At 44.4% G+C, this 21218-nt stretch overlaps 1 protein-coding gene across 13 annotated transcripts in view; it reads right to left on the bottom strand.

The window, feature by feature from the left end:
- Positions 1-10308, bottom strand: part of DOCK3 (dedicator of cytokinesis 3) — a 228530-nt gene extending 218222 nt beyond the window's left edge. For 12 of the 13 annotated variants that reach the window (XM_080387447.1, XM_080387457.1, XM_080387453.1 and 9 more), the window contains exon 1: positions 9985-10152. In XM_080387447.1, the coding sequence (XP_080243573.1) occupies positions 9985-10021 (37 nt within the window). In that variant the 5' untranslated portion in view covers positions 10022-10152. Of the gene's footprint in view, positions 1-9984 lie in introns of all 13 variants that reach the window. The other variant, XM_080387450.1, reaches the window with a different exon arrangement.
- Positions 10309-21218: the final 10910 nt, after the last annotated feature.

The raw sequence follows: 21218 nt of genomic DNA, 5'->3' as shown, positions 1-21218 counted from the left end.
CCCTCTTTCCAATACCTAACCTTGGAAGAGGAGAAAAACACTGAGCAAGCCACGCTTTGCAGAGGGAGCACGGAGCCGTCCCGCACTGCTGTGTTCCACAGACCCCAGACATGACCCACGAGCAGCCACGCTTCACTGCTGATCGCTGGGAAATGAGGTCAGAAGCAGTCCGGTGCCGAGTATTCTGGGGACAGAGCTGCGGCACCTCTCCAGGTGACCTGCTCCTGTGCTGCACCACATGCCCTGGGGAAATCAGTGTCCCCCTGCACCGTCATCTGCCACCACTGCCCGTCCATCCACGCCACAACTCTGGAAAGCATCTGGCTCCATCTTCCCCTTAACTCTGTAAAAAGTAGTTAACCGCAAACGAGACCCCTTCTTATCCTCCTCTTCTACAGGTTGCGCCACCCTAGATCTCACAAAACCTCCCCGATACCGCATGCTCCAGCCCCCTCACCACCTCCTACCCTCACCCTGGGCACTGGGAGACACAGCGCCCCAGACGCAGCCCCCAGAGCCCACCCGTCGGGGGGAATGATCCCTTCCCCCAACACACCGGGGTACAGGCACGCAGCCCACCACTGACCCAGTCACTGCAAACACACAGGTGCCACCCAACAGCGTTCTACAACCTGCCCCATTTCATACTGGCTATGGTTAAGACCTTTAGTCCTCCCATCTAACTGCTAAGTGACAACACGCTGAAGTTACCCTGGCATTTACGGTCAGTTTGCACGCTCCCTGTGAGGAGGAGGAAGGGAAGAACAGGGCAGGCTTACAGAGCTGTATTTATCAGTATACCGGCTCCTACATCTTAGCTGAAAACTCTGTATTTTAGCCAATCAGCTGCCACACAACAACTTTTTGTGGATGTCTGAAGGCAGCCTACAAGACTGCTAAGAAACCTTTCAACCCACACACAAGAACTCTGACTTTTTTGGTAAACTATTTGCTGCTAAAATACCAAAATATTAAATATTTGCCTGACACTTTTTTTCCCCTGTAAGACCTAAAGAATTTTTACATCTTCTAATCTCAACTTAAGCAAATGTTTTGAAAGCATAAAACAGTGTACATCTGACACATTGGGGAAAATCCTCTTTTTCTTATTGCATCCTCCATCCAGGCTGATTTTTTTTTTTTCCCCCATTAAAAGCATACTGTCTTTTGCCAGCAATCTGAAATAGTCACTCCAGAATTGGAAAAAACCAGCAAGATCAGAAGTTGCAGCTCCGGGTCTTGCTGCAGTGAAAGAAGTTAGAGAGAAACCCCTATTTTCTACCTCCACTTGCCCACAGACAAAAAGAGAAGCATTTTCTGCAAGACCAATCCTTCAAAAGCAATCTTCCTTGGTGTAAAAGCCTTGAACCACAGAGATAACCAAACACTTATAGGGGGAAAAACAAACGAAAAACACTCACACACACACAAACCCACCACAACAAAATCCAAAACTCCAACACACACAGACTTTGTCTGTAACTCCGATCAGGTCGGTGCACCCCGGCAGGCTGCAGCCCAGCACCAAGGCAGGATGGCTGCAGACGCTGGTGTGCGACGGTGCCGAGGCGGCAGTGCCAGCAGCACACATGTTCCGGCGGATGCCGAGCTGCCACACCAGCCCACAGGCCCGACCTGTGCCACGGGCCAGCTCTGCCCACACCAACAAGCCACTGCGAGGCAGCAGCCGGCCAGTGTCACCTTCAACGCAAGCCGAGGCACGCAGGCGGGTCACCCGTCACAGGCAGGCGTGCAGGCAGCGCCGTCCCGTGTGGTACATGATGGCAGGTACGAGGGCAAGATCATCTCACAAACACGCTGATCCTGCTTCGCTCAGTGCAGTGAAACTAAGACCATTACCTCTTTGGTCTACCAAAAATCGAGTTGCCAATCGTTCAGCTCATGAGCTTTGGGGGAGATGGAAAACCCACAGAGACACTAAAGTTCAAACTACAGTTTTCAATAGCCTTCTTTTTACAATAATTCATATATTTCTGGATTATTTATCCCACACTAGCTGACACTTTCTCACTTGCACCTACACTCTCTGTCCAGGTATATAATACAGCCAAATATATATATATATATATAAAACTTAGATAAATATGAGCACGTGCCCAGGTAAAGTGGACAACTTTACACCGGCACCTCCTGGCATTTTTCTCTACAAAGGAAGAGATGGATGGAATAGAAATACCTCCTCCCATCCTCCCAGGTGCAGAGCCAGTTACTGGAGCATACGCATCGCTCCCCGCAGGGACTATCGAACACTGTGATACTCTCCTGTGAAAGGCTTTCCGCTGCCTTTACAGCTGCTCCGGGTGGGCCACAGAGCCCAGCAGCACAAAGGACCATATGCAACCCAATACCCAAACAGGCCCGTAAAAAAGTTATATATTACTTTCAGCTGGCTTCTGTTTACAGTTCTGGGTTTCTTCGACACACTGATCAAGATGGGAAGACCGAAAGGGCAGGTGTAGGAAGGGATGGCATAAACACCACATGCCCAAACACATCTAGAGGGAAGAGAGAGGCCCCTGCTGCTCAAACACACAGAAACAAGAGATTTCTAGAACAGTGAGCCACCCGCCAAAGCACACCCAACCATGCTCTAGCATGCTGCACAGTGCACAGGCTTGTATTCAAAATAAAGAAAATAATGCACCACCCCACCTACTGTCAGCACCAAAAGTGTTTAGCGCATAAGCTTCCTTGTATTGCAGCATGTAGACAAATCTTTATTTTTGTGTCAGAAGTGACTGGTATCGGCTTGCCTCTTTAAAGCAGAATGACCCGGGTTTGGTCACCAAGAGTTAGCTGGCACCACTGGCCATAAGCTTTTCTTAAGGCTGAATACCCAGAAAGACTCAAGAAACCGTAGTCAGACGCTAAAGTGGAACAAGAGGGAAGCCTTACCCTTGTAAGAAGAAATCACCTCACAGCTATACTGGAAAGTGCATGCTCAAACCCACAGTCACCACTCTTCCTAACACCTTCAATAAGTTTTGACTAAACACTTGTTAGTTAAACACTAAAATACATCTAAAAGGAAGGAATTATAGCTAAGAAGACCTTAAGAGATGCTTTCAGGATCTCAGAAGAGATTATAAAGTTCATTTAGACACAAAAACTGAATGGAGGTTTGATTTTAACATCAGTCACTTAAGGAAGGTATTTAACCTCTTTGCCTTGAGGTTTACTGAGCACACAGATTTTGAAATGGAACAAAGAATAAAATGTAGTGATATTAAGGCTGACTCATGACTTAAAAGCAACCAGTGGAAAGCTGCTGTCAATTGCAATTGCTTTTGAACCAAGATCCTGCTGTATGCTTCCTTTAGCCGCTTCCCTCTGAACACCACAGCTGAGAGGAGATCCCAATAAACTTAATTCACTACACAAGTTAACAAAAAATTCTCTGAAACAGGAGGAAAAGTTGCACCAGGCTCTTAAACAGCTGAATGATCTTCCAAAGACTTTCTATTCTTTGGTTAGTGTTTTCACATCCATGTCTGAAAAAAGCTTCCATTTCTCAAAAGAACCAATCTATGAAACATGTATGGCCACCAGTAACACCAGTTGTTGGAGATCATCAGGCATTTACAGTTCTTCCATGTAATAACCAACTTCCAAAAGCTTTTCTGATTAATATGTTAAACAATTATTCCTATCTACAGTGTCACTGTGCATATGAAGACAAAGAACTCTTCCCAATTATCCCCTTTTTGTGGGCTTTTAAATGCCACCAAATATGTGGTACAGAATTTTCTACACCACAAGTTCTGGTAATGGTTCTTACGTGTTTCCCTGATGTTTATCATCGGGAGTCTGACTTTTTAAGTACAAAATTTCTTTCTGGAAAGAAAGGCTCTGCAAGTTAGTGAGGTTCATGTCCTGCTGAGCTATGCCATTGACTGCAAACCAACAACGCTACCTTCAGAAGGATTAACAGCAATAGCAGCTTTCCTCTTCCTCCTCCTTACAACTGCAAACCACAACCTGCACTGTCACTCCATACTCACACACCAACTTCCTATGCCTTAAATTGTTCAAAAGAGAAACTACTTTAAATTTTCCTCACTAATTTCACTCTGAAGATTCTCCCTTCCTGTCCTACACGCTTGACAATTTATACCCAAAGCACATACTGTTATTTGTAAGAAACACTAAAGAATCACCTAAATTTTCCAAGAGCAAGGAGCATTCAAGGTATTTTGTCATATACCCTGTTACTAATTGTAATTGGTACCTGCTGCATTAAAAAAAGAATGCAAGATAACTTGTTTCTTGAATAAATATGACAAGTGTAGTTTCCCACCAATGGATATTTCACATTCACGTTCCCTCTACTTCACCAATGGTTCCACGAAAGTTAATTTTTCGCCGTCCCCACCCCTGTCTACAAAGTACCCTCAGTTCACTCCCATGCTCACATTAACAACTTCCCCTTCACGTTCTCCAGCCACCAAACAAAAAAGTTTGGAAGAATCTCAATAGAACTTTATTTTCTATTCTTTTCAGCGAGTCAGGAGCTGCTTATCTGTACTGCATCCACAGGAATTCTAGTACTAGAGTTCCTTCTTCCCCACCCAGCCACCAATTTTCATTAAATCCATAGGAAGTGTATGCCTGAGACTGCCAACTCTCATCATCAAATGTCTCTCATTACTGGATGAGAGGTATTGTTAGGAGAGGACACAAAGCCTGACACTTGAAGATTTCCACCTTCAGGAAATCAGTCTGAATATAAAATCCATTCTGCACTGCGGATAAGGTCAGAGAGGAATCACCTCTGCCCCCACCCTACTCGCAAGCAGCTGAAGTCCTGAAGGTCTTAACTGAATACATAATACAGTATAACTATGAATAAATGGAGAAATTTGCTCTCAAAAGCATCAAAGCATGGAAAGTTAAACCCCGTATTACAATACTATCATCACCTCTCACTCCAAGATCACACCTACATTCCCATACAAACCACACAATAAACTGCTACACATACGCATTTGATTCCTTGCCTTTGCAAGCAATTTGAAAAACTGTTTCTCAACTTCATTCTTCCCGTATTTATAAATGTTTTGGCTAATTCCTACTGTAAATGCATTTGTGGACAAGTGGGATTGAGATGATCTCAAACTAGTAATATCTTACAGATTAATTCTCACCCAGCTCCGCAGACAAGAGTAACCACAATGTCTTTTGGCTAGTCTTTTCTAGGATAAATGAGCCAAAATACCTTAATACCTTCCCACAAAACAGTGTATTTAGTCTCCAAACGATATCAGCAACAGCAGAAATACAGATTTATACTAGATGAAACTAAAAATCCCCACTACATTAAAATGACACCTCACTAAACTTTCCTATCTATACTGAATGTTTCCAGTTGGGTGCGTCTTGGGAGTTGATCTTTCCCAGAGACATTGCGAGGTATGATTCATTTCTCATTCAGACAAATAACACATAGACATTTCCTTTATGACCCCAGACTGACAAATTCCTTTCTTCGTTCTTAAGCCCTAAGGGCAAAAAAAGGCCTGTAGGGGCAAAATATTGAATGGAACTAAAAATCACTCCAATCCACAGACCATCTAGTTTTCCTAATGAGCAAGTCCCCAGGTATTACCACCACCACGCAGAAGGTTCAGAAGTACATCCCTCCCCAGCACTTTGGCTCCAAGACAGATCACTGAAGAACATCCCCAGTCACCCCCCTCCTGCCACCAGACAGCTACAGTTTCTGCCAATAAGGCACAAAAGAAAATTAAGTATCACAGACATCCCGTAACACAGAACCCAGCTGCAATGACTGATATTGCTTCCCAGGTCACCGAAGATGGACTTTCTCCTAATCTGGGGGAGGGACCTTCTCTTCTAGCTCTCCAAAACTTTTCATTTGAAACCTGTAACAAGCTGCTTCGGTGAAACAGAGAAACCGCAACAGCGGTCAGCCCAAGGCACTCCATCCCCCAGCTGCCTTCTACATAAACACATAAACAGGTAGAACAGAGCAGCGTGCCAAGGAACTTGGTATGGGAAGGCAGACTTTTTGTAAGTTCTGCAGTCCTGTTTTTCCAAACACACAAATTGGGATATTTGTGTAAGCCAAGGTTTACTGGTGAGGAGAATACAAAAAAATATCAAGATACTGACCAAAAAGCAGAAGCTGCAGTACAGAACTGCAACTAGGACATTATGATGTTCCATCCTTTCTTAGTAGGAGCAAGGGAAGTATTATTTATATGTATTTGTGCTTACAGATTTATTTTTCATCATTACCAATTAAGTGGTGAAAAAAAAAGATTAAAAATTCATTTGAAATGAAACAGCAGATTTTAACACTAATTCTTTGAATAAACTAAGAACAGGTGCTGTTTATGCAGGCAGGTCTTCCTTCTTCTCCATGATTTAATACATATTTAACTTGGTCAGCCGTTCAAAGTACAGGACTAACTACATTAAAAAACTACAAAACACCACCAAAAACTTTCTTGAGAACTACCTAAACGTGCTCCTTGCACAAAAATAAAGCAGCAGAAACTGACAGCCTAATGAAATACATAACCAGCTCTCATCCATCTGCCAAATTTTAATTAACAGTTATTTACTAAAGAGTTCTCTCTGCTTAGCTTTTCCTTTTAATTCATTATAATTTAATACTTGCTTTAGAAGGATAATGTAACTAATCAGATCACTTTAATAAATATTTTCTTAGAAACAGAGGCTGCTTTAGAAATATTAGAACACTAGAGGGCTAGAGAGCTAGTTATCTTTGATAATCAGTTTAGAAATCTCACTAACTGTTTTCATAACTGGTCACCTTAAGCATCTGTGGAAGAACTGTTTGCCTTTCAGCAGCAAGTCTACAGTTTTAAAAGCACAGTTGGGATTAGAGCCACTGAAAATAGGTATTTCTAAATAGAACAGAAAGGAGCTACAGCTACCAGGTAGTTGCTATAGTAGCTGAGAAATACAACCAAGGAAGAACTTCAGCGTTGTCAGGAGAATGTTTAACTTATTTATTTAGAAACATCCTGAGCAATCTTTTAATATCTTTGTTGCAGAAGTATGCAATGGCTCGTATGAGAATTGGGCAATACCATAGCATCCTACAACTGCAAGCACTGAAAGCTTCCTTTTAGTTGCGTCTAGACAAGCAAAGAGCACTTCAGAACCGCCAAAAAGCCCCTGACAGTCGCATCAGCAAATTTAACATGTTATCTTGCAGTCAGGAGCCTGTGTAGCTGTAAAAGGGCTCCAGCAAGCATGTAAGAAATGTCTTTGTCTTGAATTCTTTGCAAGCCAGTGCAGAATACAAAAGCCCTTCTATACCCACGTGCTGGGAGAGGGAACATGGTGTCTTTCTGAAGGAACAGATTCTATAAATCATCATCTCTGAGCCAACTACCTAGATAAGAAAACGACACAGATCACAATTTACTTTCAACAAAGAACAGCATCAGGATTAACTACTTCATAGGATACTTTCACTCTCCTTGATACACACAAACAGGTATGTACAGGGCCTGGATGCCCAGACACACCTTTCTATTTCATGAGAAAGCTCTTTGTGGTATTCCAGTTGCAGAAATAACCGGATTTTTTTCCCACCCCACTTACATCAACAGGGACATAAAGTCTATAGCCTTAATCCAAAGTCAAATCAAAAACTTTTCATGGTTTAACAAGAGCACAGAGAAAACACACAAGGCTTTTTTTTGATAGACAGTGGTCAAAATAAAAACAAACTACTGAAGCCCAAGGCATAAGCTTATACCAGCAACTCATGACCAGAAAATTATTTTTGCATATATTACTTTATTTGTGAAATCAGGAATTACATTGGGGGTGGGGGGGGTGGGGGTGGTGGTGTAAATCACCTCCTGCCCACTCTCTTTTTTTGCTAGTGCACCTTCTAACAGTAAAACCTTAGGTTTACACCTTCTATAGATTAGTTTCTCCAAAATGCACAAAATTGACCACTCCAGCAAACAATGACAGATCCACTTTTGCAAAACCTGTACTCCTTTCCCCACTTATAGTAACTAAACTCCAGGCACAAGCAGCATTTTTCAGCTATTCTCCCTCTCTGGAGGATTATCAACCAATTTCAATTACAGGAAAAGTAATTAAAGCTACCCAAGAATAAAAAAAAAAAAATTAAAAAAACTTGCCTAAAGATCACCAAAATTCTTAAGATTTAGCCAGTATCTCAGACCTACCTACATGAAAATGAAAAATCAACATCACAGAATTATTCTTAAGACTACAGAATATTTACTGAAATAACACTTCATTCACTACTCTCTCTTCTGGCTGGATGCCTCTTTTAGACTTGTTTACAACCCAAATAGAGATTATACATCTGAGTAAAAGAAAAAATTAGTTCACCTACTTTTTGATTCAGGTAGCATACACGCATATTTTCTTATTCAAGAACATGGGCCAGACACAAACAAAACTCTGAATATCAAACCCTGCAACATGGCAAATAAAAATGACTATGTAAAAGGAAGAGAGGAAAACAAACAAGACTTGAAAAATGAGTAATTTTTTTTTTAAAAAAGCACCTTTCAGCCATTGCAGTGGCAAGTTTAGCACTAGGGCAACAGAGGTGGTCTTCCACCAAGGGTAGGGGTATGTGCAAGTCTGGGTACTTTGTATTCCCTGAAAGTCCAGCTGAGGTTAACAAAGCGGGTTAACTTGATATACCCAGTGACTGACCAAGACAGCAACAGCATTGCAAGGGCTGTCCTGGGCTACTTTATGCCACTTGCACACACTGCCCTACGCTTACAGGTTCTCATCTGACAAACCATATTTGAGTTTTTTTTTTTTAAACAAAAGTGAACTCCCCTTTATTTCTTCTATTCATTAGGAAGGTATGCAGAACATACCCAGCAGAATATTTGTTGCACAAGATGGAAAAATCAACAAAAAGTACCAACATATTTTGTTGTCGACTATGTGCTCAAAGCGTGTTGTAGGTATTAGCAGCATTAGGCTTTTAATTGCTCACAAGTCAACCATCAAAATTCACTAACAGTACAGGTTAACAGATCTTTATAGCAAGTTTGTTTATATTTTTTAAAAATATTTGCAGAAATTGATCATCTCTACACACTGTGAAAGTTAAAAATCAATATAAGCAATCGAAAACTACAAAAGCATTTAGGTGCCTAATCAGGGCAGACGCTACCTACTTTTGTTATAAAAATCAACAGTTTAAAAAAAATTAAGCAAAAGCGCAAGTAAAAGAAAGTCCGGGTCTCCCTTCCGTTTTGTTAGACACCGCGACCCTGCTACCGCCCGAGACGAGGGTACACGAAACCCCCAGACCCAGCAAGGGCAGCGCAGCTAGTGCCTCGGGTCAGCGAACGGCTCCGGGCGGCACCAACACCGACCGACGGCCAACGGCGAAACCGGCACCGGCGGGACCCGGCTGCGGGCGACCGCAACGCAACGCGGCGCCCCACGCAGCGCCCCGCACCCCGCTGCCCCCCCGCCCCCCGGGCCCCGCACAGGTGCGGCAGCGACGCCCCCTAATGACACGGCGCCAAAACCGATCCCCCTCCCCAAACTCCACACAAACAAGATCACCGCAAACCACAGATTAGACGGGGGAAAGGGGGCCGCGCCGTAAGGAGATTAAGGGCTCAGGGCCCGTTCCCCGATGATTTGGCCGCCGGGGCCGGGCGCCCCCCCCGGGCTGCTGCTCCCGCCGCGCCGCGGAGACTCGGGGGAGCGACCCACAGCAGGGCCCCGCCGGCCGGGGGGGGGGGGGGGTCGGGTAGCTCGGCCTCGGGCACCCCCACAGCCCCGGGGGCGGCGCCCGCCCGCCCCACCGCCCCCCACCGCCCACCTGCCGGCAGCGACCATAGCCGCCCCCGCGGAGCGGCAGCGGCGGCCGGGGGGAGCGCGGAGCGGCCCCCAGGCCCCGGGCCCGGCCGCTGCGCAGAGCCGCGGGGGGCCGGCAGCACCTACCCACGCCGTATTTCTCCTCCTCGGTCGGGCTCCACATGCTGCTGCGGCGGCTGCCGGCCGCGGCCGCGGGTCCCCTGGGCAGAGCGAGGCGGGCGAGCGCCGCGCATGGAGCGGGGACGGCTTCTCCTCCTGCCCCAGCGGGGCCGCCGCGCCGGCAGCCCCCGCCTGATGCTCCGGCCGGGCTGCGCCGAGGGTCGCTCGGCGGGGGCGGGGGGAGGCGCCCCCCCCCCGCCTGGGCAGCAACAGCCGCCGCTCCCGCAGCGCCCGGCGGCGTCCGCCGGCCCCGCGCCTCCCCTAGCGCGGCCCCGCGGGCTCCCGCCCTGCCGCCTCAGCGGGCCCCGGCCCTGCCACCACCGCCGCTGCTCCTACCGCCGCCGCCGCCGAAGGACTCGGGCTGCCGCGCCCCCCCTCCCCCTCCCGCCGGGCCCCGCGCGCATGCGCGGTCCGCACCGCCCCCCAGCCCCGCGCGGCCGCACGAGGCGCGCGCGGGCGCGAGGCGCGGGGGCGGCGGCGGCGGCGGCGGGCGGGGCGGGGCGGGGCAGGAAGGGCTCGGCCGGCCGCGTGCCCAAGCACCGGGGCGAGCGCGAACCCGAACCCCGCGTTACCGACCCCCCGTTACCGCGGCTGCCGCTCACGTGAGCCCGGCGCTCCCCGGGGGTCCCGCGGCCCCGGCAGCCCCCCTGCGCCTCCCCCGCCCCCAGCGGCCTGGGCAGGGCCTCTGTTGTCTGACACCGGCCGGGCCGAGGTTCCTCCCGGGAAAAGCGCCGCCGCCGCAGGGGGGGTGGGGGGGGGTAACCCCGGTGACCCCCCCTCCCGGTGACCCCCCCCGGTGTCCCCCGCCCGCAGCGGCCGGGCAGCGCAGGGTTCACAAACCAGGCAAATGCCGAAGGTGGCCGCGCGAAGGGAAGAACATTCCGGTCTGTGTTCCCTCGCTGCATGCGGGCCCCGCTCCGAGCGCTCTGCGGGACATTCAGGTGTGTATCCCACCCCCACCTTTATGGAAACCTCTTCCCATTGCTGTGATAAAGTTATCCACGTTTTGCAAACGGAGGAACGAGGTGTTCACTGAGTGCGCAGCAGTGGCATGAGGCTGGCATGGGCAGGAGGGACGGGAGCGCCCCAGCCCTCCCACTGTGACACCACCAGCCCCTCGACCAAAATCTGTCCGATACTGTGACCTTTTTTAAAAAAATTAACTTCCCAAGTTTCTAAGGACCTGGCAAAATCTATACAGGTCACACAACAAACACTTGCCCAAAATGTGGAATAGGTTTTAGATTTGATCTCTGAGTTTGTCTTTCGTTTCTACCGTTTCCATAAAGCCCACATTTGAATTTCTCCCAGCAAATTAAAAGCTGGAACATGTAACTCAGAACTTTTCCTGTAACGGGATGTTTGATGGCTGCGAATATTCTGCCAGACCAGCGGCTGTTCTCCCCGCGGAACCTTTCCAAAGGCACAGGCAGGAGCCAGCACCTTCCACACCGCATTGGCAGAAACCCTGGTAAACAAACTGCTCGCTGTGGAGTTTTGGGACCGCACTGAACTTCTTAATAATATAACTTCAGCTGTACCCAACACTTTTTATAGAATATCTGTTCTATCATTATATAATAAAACAGAACAAAAGTCACCAATTTGCACTACAGAACTTAGGTTGCTGTGGAAACCTTCATTATTTATTTTTTTAACATGTGCAACTTCTGTTTCAACACTGAATCTGTTTGGGTCTTTGCTTGGTTTGGGGCTGCTGGTTTTTGCTTGCCTGTGTAGAGTGCAAACAGAATGGCCAATAAGTAAGCACATTTGTACATTATTGATTCAGAAAAAACAACTTATTCAATCATACCTTAATTCATATTCTCATTTAGGCATATATATTTACAATAGCTTCATTACTTTCCTTCCTGAGGCACTCCCACAGCATGCAGAAATAGCTTTCTGAAGGGACAAAGCCTGACAAAGTCATTGAGTTGCATCTGTTGGAGATAGGCTGCTGCTGAGTTTGAGAAATGGGATTTTCACCTATGTGTGTCAATAATAAATACCTCTTCATCTCCTACTAGTGCTCTGGGAGCAGGAAAGCTCTGTAGTGACAGCAGCTGGTTAATTCTTCCAGCCTTTTCATCCTACTGCCCCAGCAGTTTGTGGATTCTTCTTGCTGCTACGCTGACCAGTAGCTAAACCGATCCTCCTCCCACTTCACAAAAAACACAGCAGATTTTTTTCCAAAATACAACCATGTCTGAGTTGACTTTTCCCCTTAAATCAAATATGGGATGAAGGTGAACTTGGGAAGACAAGGTGAGAACCTTGCAAGGTTATATACACTCTGCGGAGGACACCGGAATAACAGACAGAATGGAACAGGCAAGGAACTAGTGGTGTGCAAGAAACATTTTGTTTAAAGGGCATGATGCCATTTATGTTCCCTGATTGTGGACATATAAATGATAGCATTAACAGGTACAGTCATATTGATGACAGATTACTTTTATTTGAAATATAGTACATATTATTACATATTTATTCCTAACATTTTTCCTGCGCTGCTGCTGGTAATGCCTATTTTCAGACAGAAAGAGTCAGTAGAGGGGCATATGAGCCACTTCAGAAAGATAAAAAATCAGTGTACGCTACTGTAGAGTCAGTGGAATGCAAGTTTGCACAACTTAAAGTTACCAAATATATTTACACCTGTTCCTCTGATACATGCATTCACCAGTTTAATGAGTCATCTATCACCTCTACATAAATACTTGATTGCTTTAGTAAATATTCGTAACTTAAGTGTAGCATAGAACAAACACCTCATCCTGTAAGGGAGGCAGAGGCACTGTTCTCCCAGGCAGCAAGCAGGTATTCAGGATCACCCACGTGCAAAGGAGGCAGACCAAAGCAAGCAGGGACTGTTATGCAGGGCTGCAAAACAACCATTTCTTCTGTCTTTTTTCTGTCTTTAACAGAGCTCACACCTGCCAACCTCAATATTCATGCTACTCTGTAAAGCATGGGAAAGGCACAGCAGTATTGTGCAAGCACAAACGAGAAATTCTGAAGGTTATATGCCCCAGGGTTGTTTTTTTTTTTCTGGAGCTGTTTTTATTTTTCTCTGTCATAAAGATTGCACATTCAGAAACCACCACCACAAAATTGGGAATCCAATGCCTACTTCATTGGAGTATTTAAATGATTTTAAGGTTTCGTTAAGAAGTTTTTTAAATTAACTTCAGCAATCAAACTACATTCTAAAAACTGCTGTAAATGTCAGAGCTGCTACAAGAACCAAGTTCTGGTGAACATCATGGATCCGAAACACTAATGCTCTTCAGAGAAAAGTGGCCTCCCCTTGTAGAAATCTTCTGAGCTGCCATTCTGAGTCTTTGTCACTAAACTGCTGTGTTGCACCATATGGAAATAATGGCAAATACACGCTTCAAGACTTTATATAATTGAACAAGTCAAGCCAGAAAGAAAGTGCTAAGCACTCTGAATAACGCTGTTGAATGTTACCGAACATCCACTGCGTACAGGAGCTGTAATGTCAGAAGTGTGGTGAGCTGCTTATGGTTAAGTTACTGCAGACACGATTGTCCTTATCTAAACAGAATATGCATTCACGTTTAACACAGGAGTAATTAAAATACGTTACAGAGTTTGTCTTATACTGTCTTGCTGTAATATAGATGTGATCTGAAAGACAGCTGGCTCGGGATTGGAGAGATTTGACACAGTTTCTTTCTCTTAAATAGATCAAGGGAACTGCATGATCCTTTCAAATGCTCTGCAAGGGACAATGGAAGGTCAGAGTGCAGAAAGCAGAGAGATTCTCATACCTCCCTGCAAGCAAATTTTTCTCAGTTATCTCAGCCTTAAGGTATCATGGAACATATCACCCTCTCGCCCTCTCTTTCAGGTAAGAGCATCCCTGTACTTTACCCTTTCTCCTTATTCTCAGGTCTATAGATGCTGGTACTTCTACTTCCATTATTACTTTCAGTCTCTGTTCTAGAAAAATGGCCCAGAACCCCTTCTATCACAAAAAAAAAACCCAAAATAATCAGGGATGAATTCTAACTCCCTCTGACAGTCAATGTATTTGATTATGTTACCTCCTTTTCTACACCTGAGGTTCCAACTTTGAATATTTATCTCTTTGAAGTTCATATTCTTTCCCTGTTGATAAGATGAACAGAAGCCATTAAACAACCTGACCTTCCCATTAAATTATAAATTCCTCACCTTACATGGAGAAACAAAAGAATCTAAAGCAAATACGCTCTATCACCACCTCCAATAACCTCACAGGTCCTTTTGAAGCACCAAGTGTTTCTCCTTTGTGCCTCAAAATAGGGATTCACATGTCTCAAGAATGGGGCTATTCTCCCTTTGATGAAGTAATGCTCTGAAACTTTTGAGCAGGAAGACTGATGTACAGATAGAAATTATATTCTTTGTCCTACTGCACAAGGCCTTCTCATGGATTAATTTTTTTTTCCTCCTGAAGAAAGGACCAAACCATCATCTTAGGAATCTAAAGGCAGCAAATGACAGCAGTTTATCCCTCTGAGGCATTGCAGTGTTTGTGTCCCACAACTTCATTCACCTAATTATTCTTTCATCGGGATGGTTTCTGATTAGCGCTCTGGATTGGGGGAGGGTTATAAAGGCCATCATCTTTAAAGTCCTTTTTAAAAGTCAGAATGAGCTTCTTATAAGCAGCTTTGCTCCCAACCCTCAACATTTCTCAGAGTGGCAGGAAAGTAAAGCAGACCCCTATACACCACGCAGCATTTCTAGCTTGCAGTTGTCACTCCGTCATCTTTTCCTTACTGAGTGCATGAAGTGGGAGCTCATGAAGGACAGCAACCAACACATCTAACTTCGTCATGTGAGATGCAGCAAACATAACTTTCTGGTAATCCTCGGAGCATCATCTCAATTACAGTAGTTCATCCTCAGAGCATCATCTCAATTACAGTAGTTCTATTGTTCCATTCCTTTTGTACCACAATTTTTCTTCCATGCAAAATGGAAGTCAGCATGAAATATTCCAGTAATCTTCTTAGAAGCAAAGGTTATCTAAAGTCATCGGGGGCAGAGAAAGAGGTACTTTCAAATCCCTCCAGAACATTAGACATCTGGAGTTCAGTCTCATCTAAACAAACCCCCACAAAAACATCAACTAAGAACAATTTGTCGTTGCAAACATAATGTTAATAGTTACTTTTATTCTATTTTTAATATTGCTTGAAAGCAAATTATAGAACCAGAAAAGACCAGGACTTGCATAAGGACAAGTATGGATCAATCTTGTTTTGCCAACATATTTCAGTTTGTCAGTTGCTTGCCTAGAAAATATCTGGATTAAGTCAGGACAATAATTTTTAATTATTTTTTTTAGCACTAAAGCAGAGAATGAACTGACTAATGCTTTAATACCAATACCTCAAGTACAATTACCAAAAATCCACAGTGCAGACAGCAATTATTTAGTCAGCTGGACCTTTATTTGAAATAGAGCACAAATTATGCTGAACAAATATTTTCCTGATACTAAAGAAATAGAGTATTTTGTTCTTCAATTAGTAAAAAAAGCAAAAGATTCATTTGAATTTTCACGTTTCATAAATAATTAAGAAATTGGAGAAAAATACTATTGCAACCTCATTCTCGCTTATCCCTAATGTTCTCTACAGCAAATTACCTATTAGGAGAGTGAAAAATCATAGAATGTTAATTAGCACTGTTGTGACAAATTGATACCTTTGCCTATTAATTCTCTTTTAATGTTCAGGATATAAGAAACCCTACCAAAGTAATAATTAGCTCCTGTCTTATTTTTTGAAATGAGAGTTCAGAAACATTTGTGAACTCTTCTTGGGAGCGTGCTTTTCTTTGGTCTTTTTTCATTTCTGACCTTATGTATTTCTTATCATATATTTATTTATTGCCTTAAAAGAGATCTCTTTCACGCTAATAGATTTATACTATTGAGAGAAAACATCATCACTCTTGGGAATGCAGGTGGCTGCCCAGGGGCTGCCCTAACCCACCTCAGCTGTCGCTTCGCCAGCCCCGGGCCGAGTCTCCGCGAGCGCAGAGGTTTGGTGGGGTTTTGGGGCGCTCGCGCTGACGTTGCCGCTATTCAGGGGCACCCGGGCCCGGTTAGCGAGGGACGGCCCGGCACGCCTCCGGGGAGCGGCAGTTGAGGGCTCAGAGCTCGGTACCCTGGTTTGCAGACACGGTGCGGCTCGGCGGAAGGAGCCGGTGCCGGTGCGTTTCGGTCCGCAGGGTGGGGGCGGGGACACGCTGGGGGCGCCCCCGCCGTAGCCCGGCTGGCGGAGCTCGTCTCACGAGCGTCTCATGTCTCCAGAACCTCCCCGTGCAGCGCCCGGTGCTGTACTGGGTCATCCACGTGATGACGGACCGGCACCGAGCCGTGCCCCGCCCCCCGCCCCGCCGGGCGCTGTCCGTGGTGCTGCCCGCCGCTCCGCGCCGCGCCCCGCTCGCCGCGCCCCGCCCCGCCCGCCGCGCCCCGCCCGCCGCGCCCCGCCCGCCCCGGCTGCTACAGCGAGCGAGCGCACCGAGCGCCAGAGTACCCATTCCGTGATGGAGCCCGGCTGCCCTGGGGATGGCCCAACACCCGCCTGCCCGTGGGAGTGGGGAATGTTCCCGGCTTTGCTTTGCTTGTGTGTGCGGCTTTTGCTTTACCTATTAAATTGTTCTTATCTCAACCCCTGAGTTTTACATTCCTTTCCGATCCTCCTGCCCATCCCTCTGGGTGAGGGGCAGCGAGCGAGCGGCTGCGTGAGGCTGGGTTGTCGGCCGGGGTTAAACCACGACAGCTACTCTGGCAAAGGACGTGAAACCTCCTGCTTCCAAACCTCTGCATTTTTATGAAGAGAGCACTAGCTGGTCATGTTGGTCAACCCATGAACTCAAGGACCAGCTTTATATCTGGCCATTACCTTTTGACTTGTACAGAGAATATATTGTTACCAGAAAATAAAACTAGCACTAACATAAACAATTGGAAAAAAATGGAATTTAGAAGTACTGAGATGGATAATTCAAAGTCATGCTGGACCTAGACCATGATCACCATTCATCCTGTTTTTTCTTATAGGAATGCTAGGGCACACGGTTCAGCTGCTCAGAAGAATTATTATGGAAATATAAAGTCATGACAAGATGCTCAATACCCAAGAAACGCTGTTTAAAAATTCCTACTATTGTACCATCTGTATTATTTAGATATTTATATTTTAAAAATATAAACTTCCTATATGTTTAACTGTAAAATGATTATGATTATTTTTATCTAGATAAATTCAGTATTGTGTATATGAATATTCAAAATGAATAAAGAATGTATTTTGATAGTATGTGAATATTAGAAGCTTAAAAAATGTAATATTGTTAAGATTGGGTCAATTCAAATGCAATCAGTTCAATAGATGGCCAAATTAAATTTCTAACTGCTATTATCATGTGCCCAAAGTTAGATTCTCCACTTAAAAAGCAGACACTACTTAAGTCTTCACATGATCTTCAGATTCCAAAATGAATTTGAGATATAATCCCTGTGAAAGACATTGTGACAGTCTTATGTTCAAGAGAAAGAGATGTCTTCTACTTGTGTTCTCAGCGTGCCAAGACTATTCCAGTTTTCTATAGAGCAAAATTCTGAGACTGTCCCATGCATGCCCAAATCACAACCACATCCGAATACACTCGCGTGTGTCAGGGTAACTGGGGGCAGGCAAGGGGGGTGGGGGAAGTAGAATATTTTGTTACCTCACACAGCAGAACAATTAGTCAAGTGCAAAATTACGCAGACTGGCATGTCTCTGAGTAAAAAGGATGAAGTTACCGTAAATCCATCCAAATACTTTTATCCAGCTCTGAGAGTGAATCAGCAGAAAGTGACCAGCAGCTGATTCATCTAAATAACAAAAGCATGAACACCTCATCAGCTGTCACCACAAGGAAGGAATCAATAATTACACAAATACGCTCTCCTGCCGTACTGGCAAAGAGCTCTTAGTATATCCATCCAGCCGCCTTCCACTCGGAAGGTAGGAAAGGCTTAGATGACATCCACACATCTTGTCAAGGGTGGTGAATACTCACTTTTCCTTAGTGGTGTTCTTGACACTTTAGCAACAGAGTAAGTACATTTCTGATAGTTGTTCACCAAATGCAAAAGACATGGATTTAACTCATCCCCCTCCCCCCCAGCTCAGCGAACAACCCTTGGGTAAACTCAAGCAGCAAAGACTAAGCCTAGAGCTCCTCAAGATGCTGTCTAGCTATTACAGACATGCAGACAGCTCAGTCTGTATCAGAGGCACTTTCCTGAAAACCAGAAAGAAGCGTCCTCGTATCATGAAGTGACTGAATCAGGTGATTGAATCGATCAGCAGAAGAAAGAGCCTGGACTGAGCAGGCTGCCTTCCACAAGGAGAAAGATTGCCACCTGAGATTGTGCAGGTGTTATGTCAAGGCAAACAACATGTTCTTTATCTCCTTTAAAGCTATGCAAGAAAATGCTAATTCTTTATGTTACCATTAACATACTAAATAATCAGTAACATAAATCAACATAAACAGAGGTGCAGAGTTCCCCGCCAAAGTTCTGACGGAAACATCCCACCCGAAGGCAGGCCACAGAAAGAGGGAAGTGGACCCATAGTATAAAGTGGTCAATGGCAGGCAGAAAATCTCACACACAGGAAAAATAACAAGGAAAGAAGTTTCAAATGATCACTCGGAAACCAGCTGTGACCCCGGCAGCGTTTCAGCCACAAAAGTGTAAGTCTGAAGACTCCATAAACCCCTTTCATTCCTTCAAAGGGAAGGGAAGACCTGGAGAAGGGCTTGCAAAAGCTATTTTTTTTACAGGCATACTTTTACCTACAACACATGACAGAGTAAAGGACAGATTCAGTCAGAATATTTATTCTTCATTTATGATTCATAAAATATACACCCTCAGGTGGACTACCACCAGTTTTGGCTTGGCTTGGCCACTGCAACCTTCCTACACAGGATAAACCAACCTACATATCTGTTCAGCAGTCCTAAACCCATATAACTGATATAAAAATATAACATGCCTGCCAAGCAAAGCGCAAATGCACACTGCAAACAGATTGCTTGACTAATTGAACCTGTTAGGATTATGAAGATAAAATTCAGTTTATTTTAATCACTCCTTTTCTCTTCCTATTGGTAGCAGAGAAGGATCTCCAGGAACTTAGACTCAGCATACACCACTACAAATATTTTACTGTTTAGAAGAGTGCAAATGTTGATGCAATTATTACATTTTCCTATTAATACGAAATCTTTTCTTTTGGTGTCTGTTACATCTCTCATTCATATTATTTAGTTCTCAAAATACTTGACTGTGTTAGCTTGAGCTAACCGCACCAGCTGCTCCCTGTCACCCCCAAGACAGGATGCCTTCAGCAGAGATTTGAGATGTCACGCCACTGTCTGGAGGAGCTCACGGCAGGATTTCTAGGGGACAGGTGATCTTGCACTAATACTAATTCTACTGCAACCTGGTAAAATCTGTTGTTCACCCACTAAAATAAATTTACTCTTCCTTACTCATTAGTCTGCAATTCGTATTAATCGTTGGTGTTTGCAAACTGCTCGTTCTATTACAAATAATGAAGTCAGCGTAAGTATCTTTTATCAGACCAACTCAAGTAACTTCAAGGGGAGAAACAGACACATTTTTGGGTGCACAAGCCACTGAAGGAATAATGTTATTAAAAATCACTACCAGTGGGTGTAGAGACAAGGACTGGAATTTATTACACAAACATAACATTTTACAGTTGGAATTATGAAATGCATCTTATCCCTAAAGGAATAAAATATAAAAAATATAACTAAGAAAAAGAAAGGAATATATAGCAATATGATGTAAGTGAAATACTTTACCATTGTGTATGGGATTGCTGTCTGAATACCTAATAATTAACCCACATGTCTAATGCATCGCTTAAAAGAAACTGATAAAAACATCTAAGGAGAATGATAATGAAAATTGATAAAAATAAATTACAGGAATAAAATGCAGAAATGCAGATATACTTGTGTTATGAAACAGGGAGACAACAGGTTAAAGAAATCTAAGTAGCATGGACAAAACAAATTTGTTTGAACTGAAATAACTTTGAGGAAATATGAACAAACAAATGAGTTTGCTCAAGATTTTCAAGAACATTCTAGGACTGGATTTGATTGGATTGCTCCTAGAAAGTGTATCAATATAGGAACTAACTTTCCTGACAGAGATGGGAAAATAAACGTTCCTGTTTGTGGTAGCATTCATATACTCATTAGTGTGAGGGCTGACAGATTTCTTTCCCAAATGTTTAGCCAATTCACATGAAGTGATACTATTGTGAATGTGATTTTGATTTGCAACAAGTACATTACAAAAGAGTTGATCAGACAACATTGGAGTGAATGCATATAAGATGATTAAATGTAAATTAAATGGAATGATAAACAAACATTGGACTTAATCTTGATTTTAGAGAAAGAATCTTTGAGCAACAGTAAAAACAGGCTCCAAAGGAATAACCACCCCTAAAAAAGTTAATAGTGTAAATGAAAAACCTAAAAGGGCATTAAAAAGGTATGAAGCTGGAAAAGATAGGTACAACTTACAGGTGTAAAATGTGAAGAGATAAAAGTCAGAACTTCCAGAAATCAATTTGAACTAAATCATGGAAAGGATGATAAAATAAAAGATTTTTCAGACCTGATTTTTTAAAAAAGGCAAAAAGTGGGACTACATTGCAGTGAAAATGAGACAGACATTAAAGGTAATGTAGAAAACCCCCACCCTTTCTTTTCCAGTTTTCAGCAAGGGTGTGTGGCAGGTTCACGTGCTAACTGGCAAACCCACGGCAGCCACTGGTGCACGGGTGTGCAGAGAACCGTGTGCAGGAGGCAGAAGGTAAAGAGTTCCACAACCTGCTGGGAACCCCACAGTGTACGGCTCCAAATTCCAAAGTATCTCAATACCTTAGTGTCCTGTTCTGAAAACAGAAATTTGTAATATGTGTCATCTTTCGCTTCTAGTCTTAAAATGAGGCAGATTGGTCATTTGCATTTAGAAGGCAGAACTGGTCATCCAAGCAACTATTTCCCTGTTAGTCAAACATCTGCAGCATGCAAAGTTCTCAAATGTTTTGAATGAAATG

This window comes from Falco punctatus, assembly GCF_963210335.1.
Source record: "Falco punctatus genome assembly, chromosome: 4".
In the NCBI taxonomy this organism is placed as follows: Eukaryota; Metazoa; Chordata; class Aves; order Falconiformes; family Falconidae; genus Falco; species Falco punctatus.
Note: the sequence above shows the minus strand (reverse complement) of the source record. Positions and strands in the feature narration are given on the sequence as shown.